The sequence below is a fragment of the Ammospiza nelsoni genome, chromosome 1 (assembly GCF_027579445.1).
Source record: "Ammospiza nelsoni isolate bAmmNel1 chromosome 1, bAmmNel1.pri, whole genome shotgun sequence".
NCBI classification, from domain to species: domain Eukaryota; kingdom Metazoa; phylum Chordata; class Aves; order Passeriformes; family Passerellidae; genus Ammospiza; species Ammospiza nelsoni.
This window is the reverse complement of record NC_080633.1, coordinates 108,480,077-108,495,659: the sequence shown is the minus strand read 5'-3', so window position 1 is coordinate 108,495,659 and position 15,583 is coordinate 108,480,077. Positions and strand designations below refer to the sequence as shown.

The following is a 15,583-nucleotide window of genomic DNA, read 5'->3' as shown; positions in this document are numbered from 1 at the left end:
TCTAGCAAAACCCAAGGGAATAGATTTCCTGTTGATTTTCTATATCTAAGGAATTCCAAGCAATGCTCTTTGGGCAGAACTGAGAATTTAAAGTTCAAGTCAGAGTCAATAACTGTGGATTATCGCTTAAGCTGAATACAAGGTCAAAACCATTGAGACAGAATTTTTCTGGGTCCCCATTCATGGTGCTGGCTGTCTGCTATGGCTTATAGAACTTTGTCCTTGATGGTGCAGTCTTGTCTGTGTAGGCACCAAGGTCTGTCCCTCTGTAGTGTGTGCCAGGTGCTCAGATGGCCTGTATAAGTGTTGCACTACATGGATCATGTTGCAGGGCAAGGATTTACAACCTGGACTTCTTTTTTCTCTGTCTGTCATGATGAACTTCACTGCAGTACACCTCCCACCACATTTCCTGGAAAGATATGGTGAACCTCTGAATTCATGATCCCACTGAATGCTAAGAGAAATTTAAAATTGCATTTTATGAAAACAGGATAAAATTATGCATTAAGTATATATCTACACATTTTGTAATGGCAATCCCTATCTAGACTGTAAGGGAGAATAACACTTCCTACTCTTGTAATCAAAAGAAACCAGTTCCCATCAGAGTGGTAAGAGCAATTTTTATTAATTAAAAAATTGGAAAGGGAAGTTTTCTCTAGTTTTGCTGCCTAAGCTTTTTACGTGGAGCAGGCAGAGGGCAGTAGGTGCTAACATTCAGGATCTCTTCTCCGTAGCCCAACGCTATGGAGGCAGACCAGGAGGCTGCTCCTCATCCCAGATTGTAGGTAACCTGATTTTCCATGGAAATAGACTGGAAGCACTCACACAATCTGTTAATATAACTCAGCAACTGCAGGCGTAGCAGCTTAGAATGCTAAAAGTGAGCCTCTTGGTAGGACTTAAAAAAGAGCAATGAATGAAAAGAGAGCAGGCATTGACTGGGCTTCTCCATGCAGGTGAACTTTGAAGCAGACAGCTGATTTGGTCTAACGCAGCCTAGACAATTCATGTCTTGCACAGATTTTGTTTTCTCTTTTTTAAATAAATGAAGTGATAAGCATTATTTGCGATGAAAATGAATCTCTAGAAAAAGAGATTAATTTCTCCTCTAGACAGAGAAAAAACATAGGAGGATGATGGTATGAACAAAGCTTAATTAAAATATAATTGTATTTAATCAATGCAGTATAATTAGAAATAGTGCTTAAGAGTTCATTTTAATGGCTGTTGGGCTATTTGTATTCTTTAAATTAATATCTGGCTTATGAACAAAACTCAGCTCACTTCTCAAAAAGGCTCATTTGTTTTTCTCTAGTGATTTTTGTGTAGTTCCAAGGAAGCAGAACCAGTAAACCAGAAAATTGATAGGTGGTAAAAATGTCCTGTAATGCCTTCTAAACCCTTTGTGTTTCCAGCCTGTGGCACAACAGAATGGTCTGGTGTTAGCATCTACCTTAGGATACTGCAGGTCAGTCTCTTGCTCACAGTAAACTTTCCAGGTGACATTGGAAGTCACTGAAATCATTGTGTTTGTTTCTTTTTCATTGCACACAGAGTCTAGTGCTTTTAATATTCAGTAAATCTGTTCCTCCTATTTCTTGGAAATTAATATTTAAGTGTTGGTCAGTCTCCTGTGGTTGAAGACTCAATGGGAATGGTCAACAGTACGTGCAGGTGGTGCATGTTGTTATTGAGGGTGTCCAGACTCTGAAGTATTTTAAATCAGTGCTTTTCTTTTTTAACTTTCTTGTGTTGTTAGACATGCACACAGCAGCAACACTGCCTGAGACCAGAGCTCTGTCTTGCTCAATCCTAGCAGCAAAGTGAAACCTTCTCATGTTACTTTCTCAAACTCCAGCAGTTTGTGTTTCAGAAACTTCCTGTGCCAGAGGTGGTTTTTGTTTTCTTATCAGCCCCAGAAGGATTTCCCGTCTCTCAGCTTGTTCAGTTGTCCCCTGAATCCATGTAAAATTTTAGCATCTGTAACATCCCCTGGCAAAGAGTTCCTGAGTTTCCTTTCTCAGTTGCATGGAGAGCTGCTTCCTCATGTTTGTTTTCCACCTGCCATCTGCCTGCTTCATCTGATGCCCCCAGCCTTGTGTTACAATGGGCAGCAAACAGTCAGCTGTGATTCACCCCTTCCATGTCACTCATGATTTTACAGGTCCCTATCATATCTCCTGGATCGTTGCTTTTCCAGGTTTCATAGTTGTTGCTCCTTATAAGCCAGTTTATACTTTCAGTCCACCCTCTTTACTTCTTCTTCAGCTCTGTTACATGAGTGGAAGGATCAGAACTGCAGATAATATTTAAGATGCAAGTGTGTGAATATGCAGAAACACAATAGTTGCCTTTTACGTTTTCTCTGGTGTTCAATTTGCTTTCTCTACTGGTGAGCAGGAAGATGACATTTACAAAGAAGTGTAAATGTCAAGTTTTACCACCCCAACATCTCATTCCTGGGTAGCAGTGTGCTTGTAACTCAGTTCAGAGTCCACTACTTTTGAGTCTAAATTAAGATTTCCCCTAAAAGATTTCTAGCATCATTTTGTATAAATTTCATTTCAAATGTCATTTTATTATGAACCTACTCTCATAGAAAGTTCTTTAGCCTGCATCATTTCTACCCCAAATAACTTATTGTAATCCACAAACATTGTGTCTTTCCTGTTTGTTCCCTTTCTCAGGTGACTTCAGAATGGGCTGATCAATATCATTATGAGGATATCCTACATTGATATCCTGAACATGAGGCAGCAGGACTCCACTGGAGATTTTCTTCCACAGTGAAACTGACTGTCCTCTGTCATATTCCTATGCCCTGTTTCCTTTCTTTTCAACAGTTGCTTTTCCAAAACTGTGCAAAGGTGTTCACTCTAGTTCTGTGCCTGCTAGGTTTCCTTAAGAAATCTTGTGAGAGATATTCTCAAATACTTTTTGGGAAGCCAAATAGATGATGTATCTGAATATTAAAAAAAAGAAAAAAAATTAAAAAAAAAGAAAAGAGTGCCATACAATGCATGCCCTAAAAGAAAATAGCTGGTTGTCAAGTGAGTTGTTATTATTGTGCATCTGAACTATTCAGTCATTTGTTACAAACCTGGGTGTTCTGATGCTGAGGGATCTGAAGCAGCTGGGCAGATAAGGACTCTGAGGATATGGAACTATAGGTTTATGCTGATCTACACATGAGCTTCCCAGATGGGGACTTCTCATTGCCCCCACAGTTGTTTCCAGCCGGGTGTCTTGATCTGCACAGGTGATGTGGCTGCTCTGAGCTCATATGGTTGAGGCAATATGAGAATTTTTAGCTGAGTCAGGACTGTGATATGTCTTGGCCCAGCAGTGCAGTTGCACTGGTGACCAGCACATGGGAGGAGGAAAGCCCATCCCTTCAGCTGCAGCAAGGGCTGGGCATTGGGAAGCTCAAACCAATCATAAAAGCATACCCTAAGAAACATTGCTTGTCTGTAACTTCTATAAAGCGGCATTTCTAGCTAAGATTATTTGGGTCTTGAGTGTGTGTAGGTGGCTGCATGATGGCATAAGTTTTCCAGCAAAAAAATAGTGGTCCACACTGGATTTGTAGAATTGGTCTAGTCTCTTCTTAGAAGTGAGAATTAAATATGAAGGGATTTCTTTATAACTTTTTTTTTTTTTCTGTCTTGCTTTCTCCTATGATTGATGAGCCTAGCTTCCATTACTACAATAATTTGTTACTATGTTTACCCTAAGCTTGGTTCTATACAGTTGCAACCAGTGGTGTTTCTGTTTTAATGTGATTCTGAGAGCTAGTTATCTGTAATCCATGGGACAAAAAATACTGAAAGTAGGAACACACTGATATGCTTGTATGAAGAGAAGAAATATGAAGCTCCAAGCCATTTGCATCTCTGTTCTTCCAGAGTCTCTGACTGTACATCTAATTAACCAGCAATTTAAAAATATTAAGCATTTCTTTCACCCCCCGCTAGCAACATCAATACGTAAAAGTAATTTTGCTGAAGATTTGCATCTCACATGCTTGCAACATTTGGACCTAGCCTTTAAATTATAAACAAACCACAGTATACAAATTACTTTAATTATAGAAATAGGTCAAAAGTTATGTGGATGCTCAATTATCACATTTTCGTTTTAGATCCCTTGGAAGGCAGGAAATTCAGTGCTCTCAAACTGCGTTTTACCCTTCACTAAGTATTTAAGCAATCACAATTGGTGTGGTTTTAGTCCAAAATAACTTCTAATTTGAAGATAATTTTTCCACATTTCATTTGTGTTTCTTTTCACATTCTTTAATTAGATTTCATATAAAGTATTATGTCTATTAGAATTAAATATTAATAATAAGCTAAACAGAAATATGCCCTTTTCCCTTAGTCTATGGACATATGTGAAGACCTTGTCCCTGCAGTTAGCAAGAAGACATTGCCAAATTGGTAATCACATACAAAATTGACTGTGTTCTCCTGTCAGAAGACAAGAGAAATGTTTCATCCTGAGTGCTCACTTCATTAGAAATCAGTAATGTACATGTGAATAAAGTTACCATACTATGGGACTGTGTCTCAGTACTTGCTGAAGCTTACTTAGTCAGTAATTCTCATGCTGATTCATGTCAGGCTTGCAGAATTAATTTTAATGCCTGGAAAAGAAGGCAGTTCACTAGGGAAGAATAAACAAGGTGGGTTCTTTCAGTCATAGAAAACCATGTTGAATCACTTGGTGCAAAGGACTCTCTCAGAAATTTTTCCACCTTTGTAGCTGACACATTAATCTTGCCCTCAGTCTGGGGTATCATCAGAGCTACCAGTATTAGCACACACCCATGGTTTGCAACCAGGACTGGGTAGGCTTGTCTCTTAAATCAGTCTGCCAGTCATGAACACAGCTGCAATTTCAGCTGTGAATTCTGCCTCTCCTTGCTGTGCCTGGCATGGCACATCCTATGGAAAGATTGTTGTTTGAAGGCTGCTGTGTAAGTAGCAGTTGTTGGCTGTGTGGTCACGTTCTTCTCATAGGTCTCTGCAGAACTGCACCTGTGTGTTTATGGATGCAAATTGTACCTCAGCAGCAGCTTTTGGTATGTACCTGTGGTCCTTTGCAAGCAGCAGCAGCATGTTTTGTGGGCAGAAATTGCTGGCATGTACAAAACATTCAGGTGAAGTTTTAAAGCCTATTTTACCCTCTGTGCATGAAAAGGATGCGCTGCACCCGAGAGCATCTACTTAGACCCTGCTCGAGTGATCAAACTGATGCAGTGCAGCATTCATGCTTTTGGTATTGGGGTACTTTGAATTTTTTGGGTATAGAAAACCTTACCATACACCGCCTTACTGCTGTTATTTTTTCAGTCTCTGCTTCATTAAAAAGAATAACTTAACTATGTTTTCAGTGACATATGTTGAGTTCAGTTCTCACAAAGACTTCTCCGCTGAACTTGCTTCATCACCCCTGCTGCTTTCCGCTTCTGAGCACTGCCAGTATCCTCACTGCTGTAGCAAGGATGGCACACAAAGGGAGGCACAACAGGCATTCCTAAAGTGAGCAAAAGGCTCCTCCCAAGCAGAGCATGATGCTGTTTGTGAGGCTTGGGGCATCAGGGTGTTTCACATGCAGGCAAGGAGGCAGCTGCAATTATCCATGGTAGGTGCAATATATACCCAGTGCTACACAGCTGCCCAAAGCTAGTGGCAGGGCAGATTGCAAGCCTGAGCTACAGGTTTGGCTTTAAAGACAACAGGCATAAAAGAGTATTTTTTTGGCGTACTTTAAAATGTACTCTAATATAGTGGTGGTGAATCCTTTACAGACTGGCCTTCTGAATTGATTTTAGGTTTCTGGGGAAGTGTTGTCATGAGATCTTGGTTAAATAATTGCTGACAGCTCTGTCTAACAGGAATTTTCTTTTACTTCTATGCATAAAGTATTGTATAATTTTTCTTTTCCCTTATCAACTACCCTGAATCATAGTTTGAATTTTCTGATGTTCAGAGAACAACCTTACATGTTTTTATATATCACAGCACTTTTCTTGTTGAGGATTGCTTGTGCACCATTATCAGCTATTCTTATAAGGAGCTCCTTAAAATATCATACTTTTTGTGAAAAAAACAAGCAAAAAAGTAAAAAAAAAAAAACCCACAAAAAAATAAACAAAAAACCCAGAAAAACAGTACTAAGGTTGTATGAATAAAGTCAGAGAAATATGTTATTTAGGGCTACAAATTATCTTTGCCTAAGAACCTTATTTCTTTATAACAATAAGAATTGAGGGTCCATAGTCTTTTCTTGTAGTGGAGAATCTGTGGGAAGAAGAGGTTTTACCACGCTCTAGACAACAAAAATTGATTCAAGTTACATTACTAAATAAGTAGCCTTGTTTGATAATATAATCTCCTTTGGTAATATTTAAGTAATGTAGTCATAAATTACAAGCATAAAAACTTTGTATCCTCTTGTAATTTGCATTCACATATTGGAAATTGATTATTTAGGTTAATTGCTATTACCAGACTATAAATCCACTTGAGAACTGAATCTGTAGCAGTGGATGAGCTTCCTGCCCTCTTTCTCCTTCCCCAAGTTCTTTTGAGTAGCACAAACCTGAATCCTTGTGCATCTTGGATTCATATTATGTTCTCAGTCATGGATGACCTTTTACAAATGACTTCCAATAGCTGCAGCTGAAGTCAACCACAAGATTTGGTCGTAAAAGGTCATATTCCAGTTATACAAAATGTAGATAAATTTGCACTCCCTGCAGCAACCGATTGCTGTAGGTTTTTGGTTTGTATCTGACCAATTTTAATTCAAAGCCATGCATTAGAAAAGGTTATGTTCTAGCTTTTGTTTCTCTTTGCCTTTCTTCACCTAATTTTCTTTCACTATAAAATTATTTGGTTCACAGATTTTTTTTACTTTTCCAGTTGTTTAAGTTCTGTTTCGTAAGGTTCCTATTTCTCCTTTTCCTTTTTCCTCTCTCTTCTTTACTAGTGGATTAATTACAGATTATTCCCATAAATGTGAGCAGTGTCTTTCTGTTACTCTCAGGTTCTCACTGGGCAATATTCTACTTCTAACTGGAATGATTTCAGAGAAGTTGTTTGAGGCCATTCTGCTAAGAGCATGCCTCAGAGTGTCACATTTAGACCTTAAACAAAGAAACAGGGAAGATTTAAACAACTACAGTTTGTTTATGTAGGCATAATTCAGAATGAGTAGTAAATAAAAAGAATATTTGCTCTCATCACCACTGGTCACTTCCTGGCCTTATGTTGTACAGACAATTCATCTTCTTTTTATTTCTGAAATGCAGAAACTGTAGACTAAGGCTTCCCATGGTGACTTTGCTGTGGGACTCTATTTTGTAATTAGTGCCAAGAAGCTGGATTTTTCCATCCCTGTTTGGGCTTGCTGTGTACTTAACTTGCTTACACTATTGATTCACACTAGAGAATCTTCGTGGCTCAGCTGTTTGTGGTGCAGTTATCCTGGCAGGTGAGTCAAAATGAGTTTTTCTGGGCTTGTGTGCTGCTTCCCATTGGTACTGGTACCTTCATATGCCAATCCCAGGGTGTTCTAATTAAGATTATATCAGAATAGAGGTGGAGATCAATTTTTCTTGGCTACCATTGAAAAACCAACAGCTGACCATAATGACAACCAGGATGATGATGACTCCATGAGGCTTTGCCTTGAGGTGGTTAATTGGACTGCAAATTTCAACTGTACTCATATGCCTCATCTGGACAGGGCCGACCATATGTCCTTAATATGAACAGAACCCAAGCAGGAGCCAAAACCAAAGCCAGACTACTGCAATATTTCAGTCCACTGTGAGCCCAGTCCAAAGGTTCAGCTGCCTAAGAGCATAGCAGGGTGTATTAGAGAGAGTTGTATGCCCACAGCTTTATTTCTGTGTGGGGTCTGAGCATGTGGATTCAAGCTCCAGTTGCTCTCCATGCTCTTTTCTATCATGACAGCTCTTACTGTGATGTTCTTAGAGTAAAAACCCAGACAGTTTTCCTTCGTTGGAAAAAAATCAGTCAACTATCCAAGGCCATGTTGGCTGGAGCTCTGAGCAACCTGGTCAAGTGAAATGTGTCCCTGCCCATGGCAGCAGGGTTAGAACTAGAATATCTTTAGGATCTTTAAGGTCACTTCCAACCCAAGACATTGTTTGATTTTATGACCCTTCACAGAATGATGTACTAAGAACCTTGATACAGGAAACTGCAACAGATGTGCAGAAACAACTTCCTTTGTGTCAAAGCCTGAAAACCTTTTCTTTTTTTTCGGAACTGCATAAGCAATTTAGCTTGACATAGGAGCACAGTCTAAAAGGTATTTTAACAGATTATGTGACCTACCCTCCAGATTATCATAACATAAAGCAGTGTAAAACTTCATACATAACTAGCAACATGAAAGGGGAGACTTGTGGTTTGTAGGAGTTCAGATGAAAAAGCAATGGCCCTTGCAGTGTGGGAACTGAGAATTTTTACCATTGGATTTGGATCACGTTGTGATAGGATTTCAAAAAATGCACCTACTAAGACATAATTAACTGGTCTTTGCTTGCCTATTACAGATGAATAGGAATGTGTGATTCGCTCCATTCCGTTCCTTTAAGAGTGCAGGAATGTGAAAAAAGTAGTGAAGCAGTTGGATAAAAAGAAAAAAACTTTTCAAAGCAATTGCATAGTGAGCTGTAAAACAAATTTGAAACAAACTACTCTTGTTGTTACACAGGAGGAATGCCAAATAGGCATTGAAAATATGCACCATGTTCAGCTGGAAACCATCCAAATTGTGATATCAATATTGTGTTGATGTTACAACCAAATACACTTTCTGGCACGTTTCCACTATCTCAAATCTTCCATCCTTAAAGGAAAAATAGGACAAATTTTTGCTTTCCCTTTTCCCAGTTACAGAAAGCACAGCCTTCTAGAAGAAAACTGGCAAACAAGGCTGTTTACTAATTCCATTAGTGGTCATCTTGGCAATTCTGTCTCATTTGAAAATTTTTATCACTGCTGATGAGGCAGAGAGCAGGTAAAACTTCAAATTTTTAATTAATTTATGTTGTAACATCTCGTCACCCTAAGTACAGTTACACAATGTTAGTCAATGCAGGATTTGGTCCAGGAATGGATTTGAGTTTTACCCCCACCTCCTTTTAACACTCAACAGAATTAATGAATGAGAGTCCTCAGTCTTATTAAGACTAATGTTCCTTTGTCAGTCCAATTTTTTTTTTCCTTTGGGGTTCCTTCTTGTTATGACTTTGTTAGGTGGAAACTGAATGGTCTATGTTAATCAGCACAAGACATTTGGCTACTCAAGCTTTGGTAAATGTTTAGTTTCCCAGGGTCCTTTGAACCTTCCAGGGAACAGTTCTGCATCCTTATTAGAGACTGACAATTAAAGGTCTGTTTTCATATCAAAAGTAATCACGAAAAATTAGCCAGGGAGACCTTGGAATGCTGTGAGAGTTTCAATATTTTGAGATGGCCAACTTTCCTTCATTTGCTTCAATCAGTATCAACTTGGGTTTCTTTTTATGTTTCCTTCTGCCAGGGCAACTTATGAGTTGGCATTGTGACAACTGAGAAGGATTATGCAATACCATGAAGATGTGATTAATATATTTTAGGCTACTGTAATCATATCCAGTTGCATAATTATCGTTGAGGTGCAACAGTAAGCTAAACTAGGTTTTGAAGGCAATGGTATAAATGAACACTTTTGGTTTATTAAATTCCTTGTTAGAAGAAGTAGGAAATGATGTGCAGGTCTGCAAGAGCTGTGTTGCAGACTCCAGGGATTCTGCTGATAAAACATAGGAAATGTATGGTTCTGCCCTAAATATTTTAATCTTTGTGTGCCTAGTTACAGGCTTTCACAGAAGATAATCTGTTAGTGTCACACCTTGTCTGTTATAAGCCTGAAAAACAAATCTGAGTGTTTCTTCCCCAGGCTCTGGTGCCATGGGAATTTGCTGCAAAAGTTTATCAAAAATGAGTGCTTTGATTTATTTACACGTCTCAGAATCAGTGCTGGTAGGTCAGGACTGCAGTAATCAAGGTGGGGTGGGTGACAATTTAATAGATTGCATATGTGTTTAAGTCTAAAAACATAAATTAAAAGATGAAGTTGGTAGGGTTTATTTCACAAACTGGAAAAATAAAACTAAATTGGTATTAGAGCATCAAATTCCCTCTTCACAAATTATTATTTAGAAGTACCATTCCCACTTGAACTTAAGTGAATATGGCTGTTCCAGACTATGCATATGGCAGTTTCAGAGCAAGGATGAGGGTCCCCTCTGCCCCCTGAGATCTCCACACTATTCTCAGTCTTTCCGAAAACCCTCAGATACCTGGGAACAGAGAAACAGACTCAGCATTTCTGTTCATCCCCTTCCTTTCTGCCATGCCACAAATATTAGTAGAATTATCTGAAGGCTTAAGGAAGCAAACTTTTTATTCCAAAGCTTTTATTTTGACATTGATTATGGTTGTTCCGAGTATATATAAATTTGGATTTGATTTTTGAAAGGAAAAAAAAAAATCCTTTGTTGCTGGATCTTATAGCAGTCACGTCACATAAATTGGCAGATCTGTATACTTAAGGGATTTTTCTCTCTAATTAAATGCAGTAGTAATGTTTTGCCTTTTGAAATGAAACCTTTGTTTTTTTTCATCTGCATACTTACAGAACAAACATGCTGTCAAAATCCTTAACATATCCAACTATTTGAACGTAAAGAACAGCATCAAGCTGTTTTTTGTTCTGTTGAAGTGTACTCATATTTCCAATCTGAACCTTTTGTACCTGGTGATCTTAATTATATTTGAGCTGGAAGTAGTTTAACATTAAAGGGAATTACAGCAGATTAATCTGTAAACCTGCACAAATATGCCATTCCTTTGTATGGAGGTAAGCAGGGCATAGAGTGCATAATTACGTGCTGTTCTCTGTGTAGGCTGTGTGCATGAGGCTGAGGAGTTGGTGCTGCCATTCCTCGTGACAGCAGCAGGTATGGCACACTCTCATGTCTTGCAGCTGTCAGTTAAATTAGAAAACATACATTATTCCTCCCAGTAAGGTAATCTTTTAATCATGGACAACCAACCAAAACAACAAAAAAAAAATTAAAAAACCAACTTGCCCTGGAAACAGAAATTAGTATACTAATTAGTGTATGAACATACAGAGAATTCTTTTAAACAATGTTGTTGTAATTTTTTTTTTTCTAAAGTGATATAGCTTGAGGTCAACCCAAGAAGGGCATTTATCTCAACCAGTCACCTGCCATTACACTTTTTGCAACTAGAGAGAAAAGAAAATCTGTAAATATTAATTGGGAGTGGTATGTTTCTCCAGTCCTGATGCAAAAAACCATCACTGGGGTCCAGTTGCAGCATTTTGGCCTCAGTTAGCATGGTAGGAAAGCACAGTGTCAGCAAACAAGGATCATGGTTCATACTGGTAAATACAACTTTCGAATCACAAAGTATCAGTTGTTTGCCTATGATTAAAACCTTTGGATTTGCTTGTGATTTTTAGCTCAGGTGGCACCGTTGAGCCCATTTAGGAACAGTTTGCAAGATGACAGGTAGAAAATTGAAGTTCCAGAAAAATATAGGAGAAGAGCAAGCTGCTCACAAGCAGTCTGAGTTGCAGAAGGAATGCTCTGGGACTGCGCTGGCTTCCTACGGGGCAGCTTCCGTGAGAGTTTTCAGATGGCAGAAAATTTCCCAGTTAGTTTGACATTGTTGCATAAGCTGCTGCCTCATTGCAGTGGCTTGGGAAAACCTGTCAAAAATTTTAAATTTAGCATGTATATGTCTACCAGAAATGAAACTTCTTGTAAGTGTCAAGTATTGCCTGCATTTCATGAGACTGATGCAGTTGCTGCCTGTAGGACTGGTGTTCTGACAGTTCTGGCTTTGTCAGTGTCCCATTGCTTCATGTCCTTTGAGTAAGGAGCACCCTCTCCAGTGGTGTTTTATGAATCCTGCTGGTCAATGTTGATGGTTGATGGTCACCACAAATGACCTTCCTCAAAAGTGAGAGTGCCAAAAGTAAAACAAAGGTTTGCAACTTGTCATTATAAGATAATTCTGGGAATTTAAGGGAAAAAAAAATAAAAGGCAAACAAAAAACCCCTGAAACAGGACAAAGAAAATTCTGCCCACTTTCAATGGCCTTGTCCTGCCCTACAATCAGCCTCTGGCTGCTGGAAACCAAACCCCCTTTCAACACAGTAGGTGTCATGTTTTTTCACTGCTTTTTGTGATGTTCCTTCCAAAGCAATAGTACAATGCACACCAGGACTTTGCAGGTTTCCCCATGTAATGGTGCCAATATATTTCCACCCTGATTTGTAGTCTGTGTTTTATTACAGACCTTGGTCCCTTCTGAGCACAAGTGCTGACTCTGCCAAATGCACATAGTTGTTCTGTGATGAGGACAAGGATCATCTAGCGAATAAATGGAGAACTCAGTATTCAATTTAGTGGTGACCTTGAATTTGATCTCTCTTCTATCCTCAACAGCCCAACAGTCAATCTCTGTCCCGTATAACCCATGTCATCATTGCTGTTCTATCATACAGCAACTGCCTTTTCCTTGGTACTGTACATTTAAATCACCAAAAGAAAGAAGAGAGAACAAAGAAAGAATTATCATAAATTCTTCTTAACCTTTTTCTTAGTAGTGTCAAGAATGGCTGCACAGGTCTTTCCCAGTCTTTCTGTTCTTTTTTTCTATACTTGTCTGAGGTAGAAACCACAAGTTTGATTGATAATGCAATTTGCATCTTGAGGCATCACTGGAAATACAATGGCATGAAAGGCTACTCTGGCAGAGCACACTTTTCCCTCAGGGCTGACTTTAGAAACTCATTGATGTCACTTCCTTCCTCAGTCAGCAAGTGAATTTTCACTAATTCTCAAGACCAGCTGTCCATGCTGTCAACAGAAAGTTATTAAAATTCCTTTAAAGTGAATCAAAATAGCCTAAAAACAAATGTACTGGGAAACAGGAAAGCATCAGTATTCAAAGTCCACAAACCTTTGAGCAAAATAGTGTTGATCTAACCAGAGATTTCAAACACTCTGCTTTCCTAGCAACTTGTATATCATTAGAGAATGCTAAACACACCCCTTTAATCTTCTATTACCAACAATCTATTTGCCTAAAATATTTGTTACAAGAATAAATCTTATTTCTCCTAAAGATGAACTCAGTGAGCAAGGAAATACATTTTAAGAAGTCTCCCCTAAATAATAGTTCTGTGAAGTTTTTTAAAAGCATAGTTTTTATATTTAGCAAATAAAAACACAACACAAGCATGCAGGAAGTAATTATCATAAGCGACAATCTTATAATATAGCCTAAAGTAATCATCTTCATCTGAATAATCTATAATGCTTTCATTGAAAAGAGGAGTAGTCTCAGGGACGGGAAGGATCATTTTCCTTTAAGTAGAGTCTTTATACTGTATTTTAACACTTTAAATATTTTCACCTCATTTTAAAAATTCTATTTGTGCCACACCTATCAATATGGAAAAGTTTTGTTGAAATGGAGTATCCTTTCCAGGGCTGGAGGTGGCAGCCACCCGAGCTGGGCAGGCTCCCCTCACAGTTAATAGCGATACTGACAGCTTGGAAGTCCTGTCCTATCATTATTATTTTTAAAAACCCTCAGGGAGCACGTAGCCTAGCTGGATAGGCAAGTGTGAAATTCCTGACTTTCCCCAATATGTGTGGACAGTCTCCAGTAGCAAACTGATACCAGCTGCCCTTTTGACAACTAGTGCATGGGAGCAGTAAATGGAACAAATTACTGCTCCTTTTGGTCAAAAAGCAAAGAACAGATTTGAGGTGTCCTTGCTGCTAGAGTCCCAGACACTAGAAAAGCAGTGTTCTGTCTAGGTTTTATCTCCATGAGTACACTGAAGGACACTGAAGAAGAAGGCCAGAATAAGGAAACAAGACTATAATTTAACTTGCCACTTTGTGGATAATATCAGGATAGAATTTCTCTCTGGGCCAGCTGGTGCTGAGCCTCAGTCTTGACACAGGCATTCAATTTTATTTTAAGGTAATGGCAGAAGTTGCTTTTCTCCTCCAGTGGTCACATTGTGAGTTGGATGCTACCAGTCTCTTGGTCACGTAGTACATCTTGCAACATTAAGAGGCTTCATACTACATGTTAGAAATTTTTTTCTCCCTTTTGAATATTTAAGTATTTTGTGGGGTTCCAGGTTAGCAAGATTAGCTGCCTATCTCAATCTTCTTTCTATCACATCTCTTTTATAAGATTTATCTCTTTTATATTGTTTATTTTAGGTGCATTTCCATTTCAAACTGTCAAGTAATTTCTACATGTTAAATTCTGTTTCTTAGTTATACGTTTTGATTATTTTTTTACTAATTTACTGTTTGTTGCTCTGCCTGTCCCCTATCATATTGATTAGAATATATGCAAACTATTTTTTTTCTTTCCCTTTCAGAGTCTGGAAAAAAACTGCAACAAGAGACAATTAATCAGGTATTTGGACTTTTTGTTAACTTAATTTTTCAGACAGTAGAGTTGTGGCAAGTAGAAAGGAGAATTTCATGAGATACACTAAAATTAGTAATACAGGTGTGCTAAGGATCACGTGTCAGACAACTTGCTGTCTCTGCAGATGTGTTGAATTCACAAGAGTTGCCATCTCAGATTTCATCTAAGATTTACCATTTAAGCAATTCAGCTCATCTACTTCCTGTGTTGGTGGTGAGGACAAAGCCCAGAGGTAATTTGTTCATTGGTATCAAATTTTGCAGCACAACATTATGCCTTTTTTTCCTTTCTGTTTGCTAGTATTTCTTTTAAAAGGCAGAAAGCTACTGATATAAATACCTGAACTACACATGTAAGCAGTGTATCTTAGTGTCTCTTAGATTATTTCTGCCATGAATTTTCATTGAGGCTGCACTAAACTGTGGCATTGCTTGCAGAGGCATTTTCCGTCCTGGCCTTATTATTGTATCAAGAGTTATTTATGAAAAAACTTTATATATTGTAATTTCTCATTTCAACATCAGGAAAAGCATATAGGAACTAAACTGAAAAAAAATTCTAACCAGAAAGAGAGAAGGAAACCCAGAGTTTGCTTTCCTCAGTGACATGCCCTTGTGGATGGAGAACTCCACAGAAGCAGTGTGCTTGCTTGCCATTCTCTGGCCTCTTGTCCTCTTGCTGAATGCTGTTGTCCAGATGGCATATAAATGGGCGTCTGGATTGTTTGTGAGATTTATTTCGAAATGCCACTTAAAAGGCAGTCATTAAAATATTTGCAGTCCAGCAATTACCCTCCCTTAAGCCATCTTCCTTCTAAGCTATATATGGAGGCATTGCAGTAATTACATCACAGTTATCTGTGAACTGATCACCAAGGTGAAGGACTAACTTGACAGGGGACTGACCACCTAAAGCAGCCTGGTTTGGGTCTTACAGCAAGTCCCCTGCCATGGCTGAGCATGGCACAGATGCCAGTGTGTCACATTCAGTG

General features: G+C 38.6%; 1 protein-coding gene across 5 annotated transcripts in view; it reads left to right on the top strand.

Moving 5' to 3' along the window:
- The window catches only part of CHST9 (carbohydrate sulfotransferase 9), an 86,983-nt gene that overhangs the window by 55,653 nt on the left and 15,747 nt on the right, over positions 1 to 15,583 (top strand). For 4 of the 5 annotated variants that reach the window (XM_059488979.1, XM_059488987.1, XM_059488971.1 and 1 more), the window contains one exon: positions 14,540 to 14,577. In XM_059488979.1, the coding sequence (XP_059344962.1) occupies positions 14,540 to 14,577 (38 nt within the window). Of the gene's footprint in view, positions 1 to 14,539; positions 14,578 to 14,720; positions 14,825 to 15,583 lie in introns of those variants that run through there. The other variant, XM_059489002.1, reaches the window with a different exon arrangement.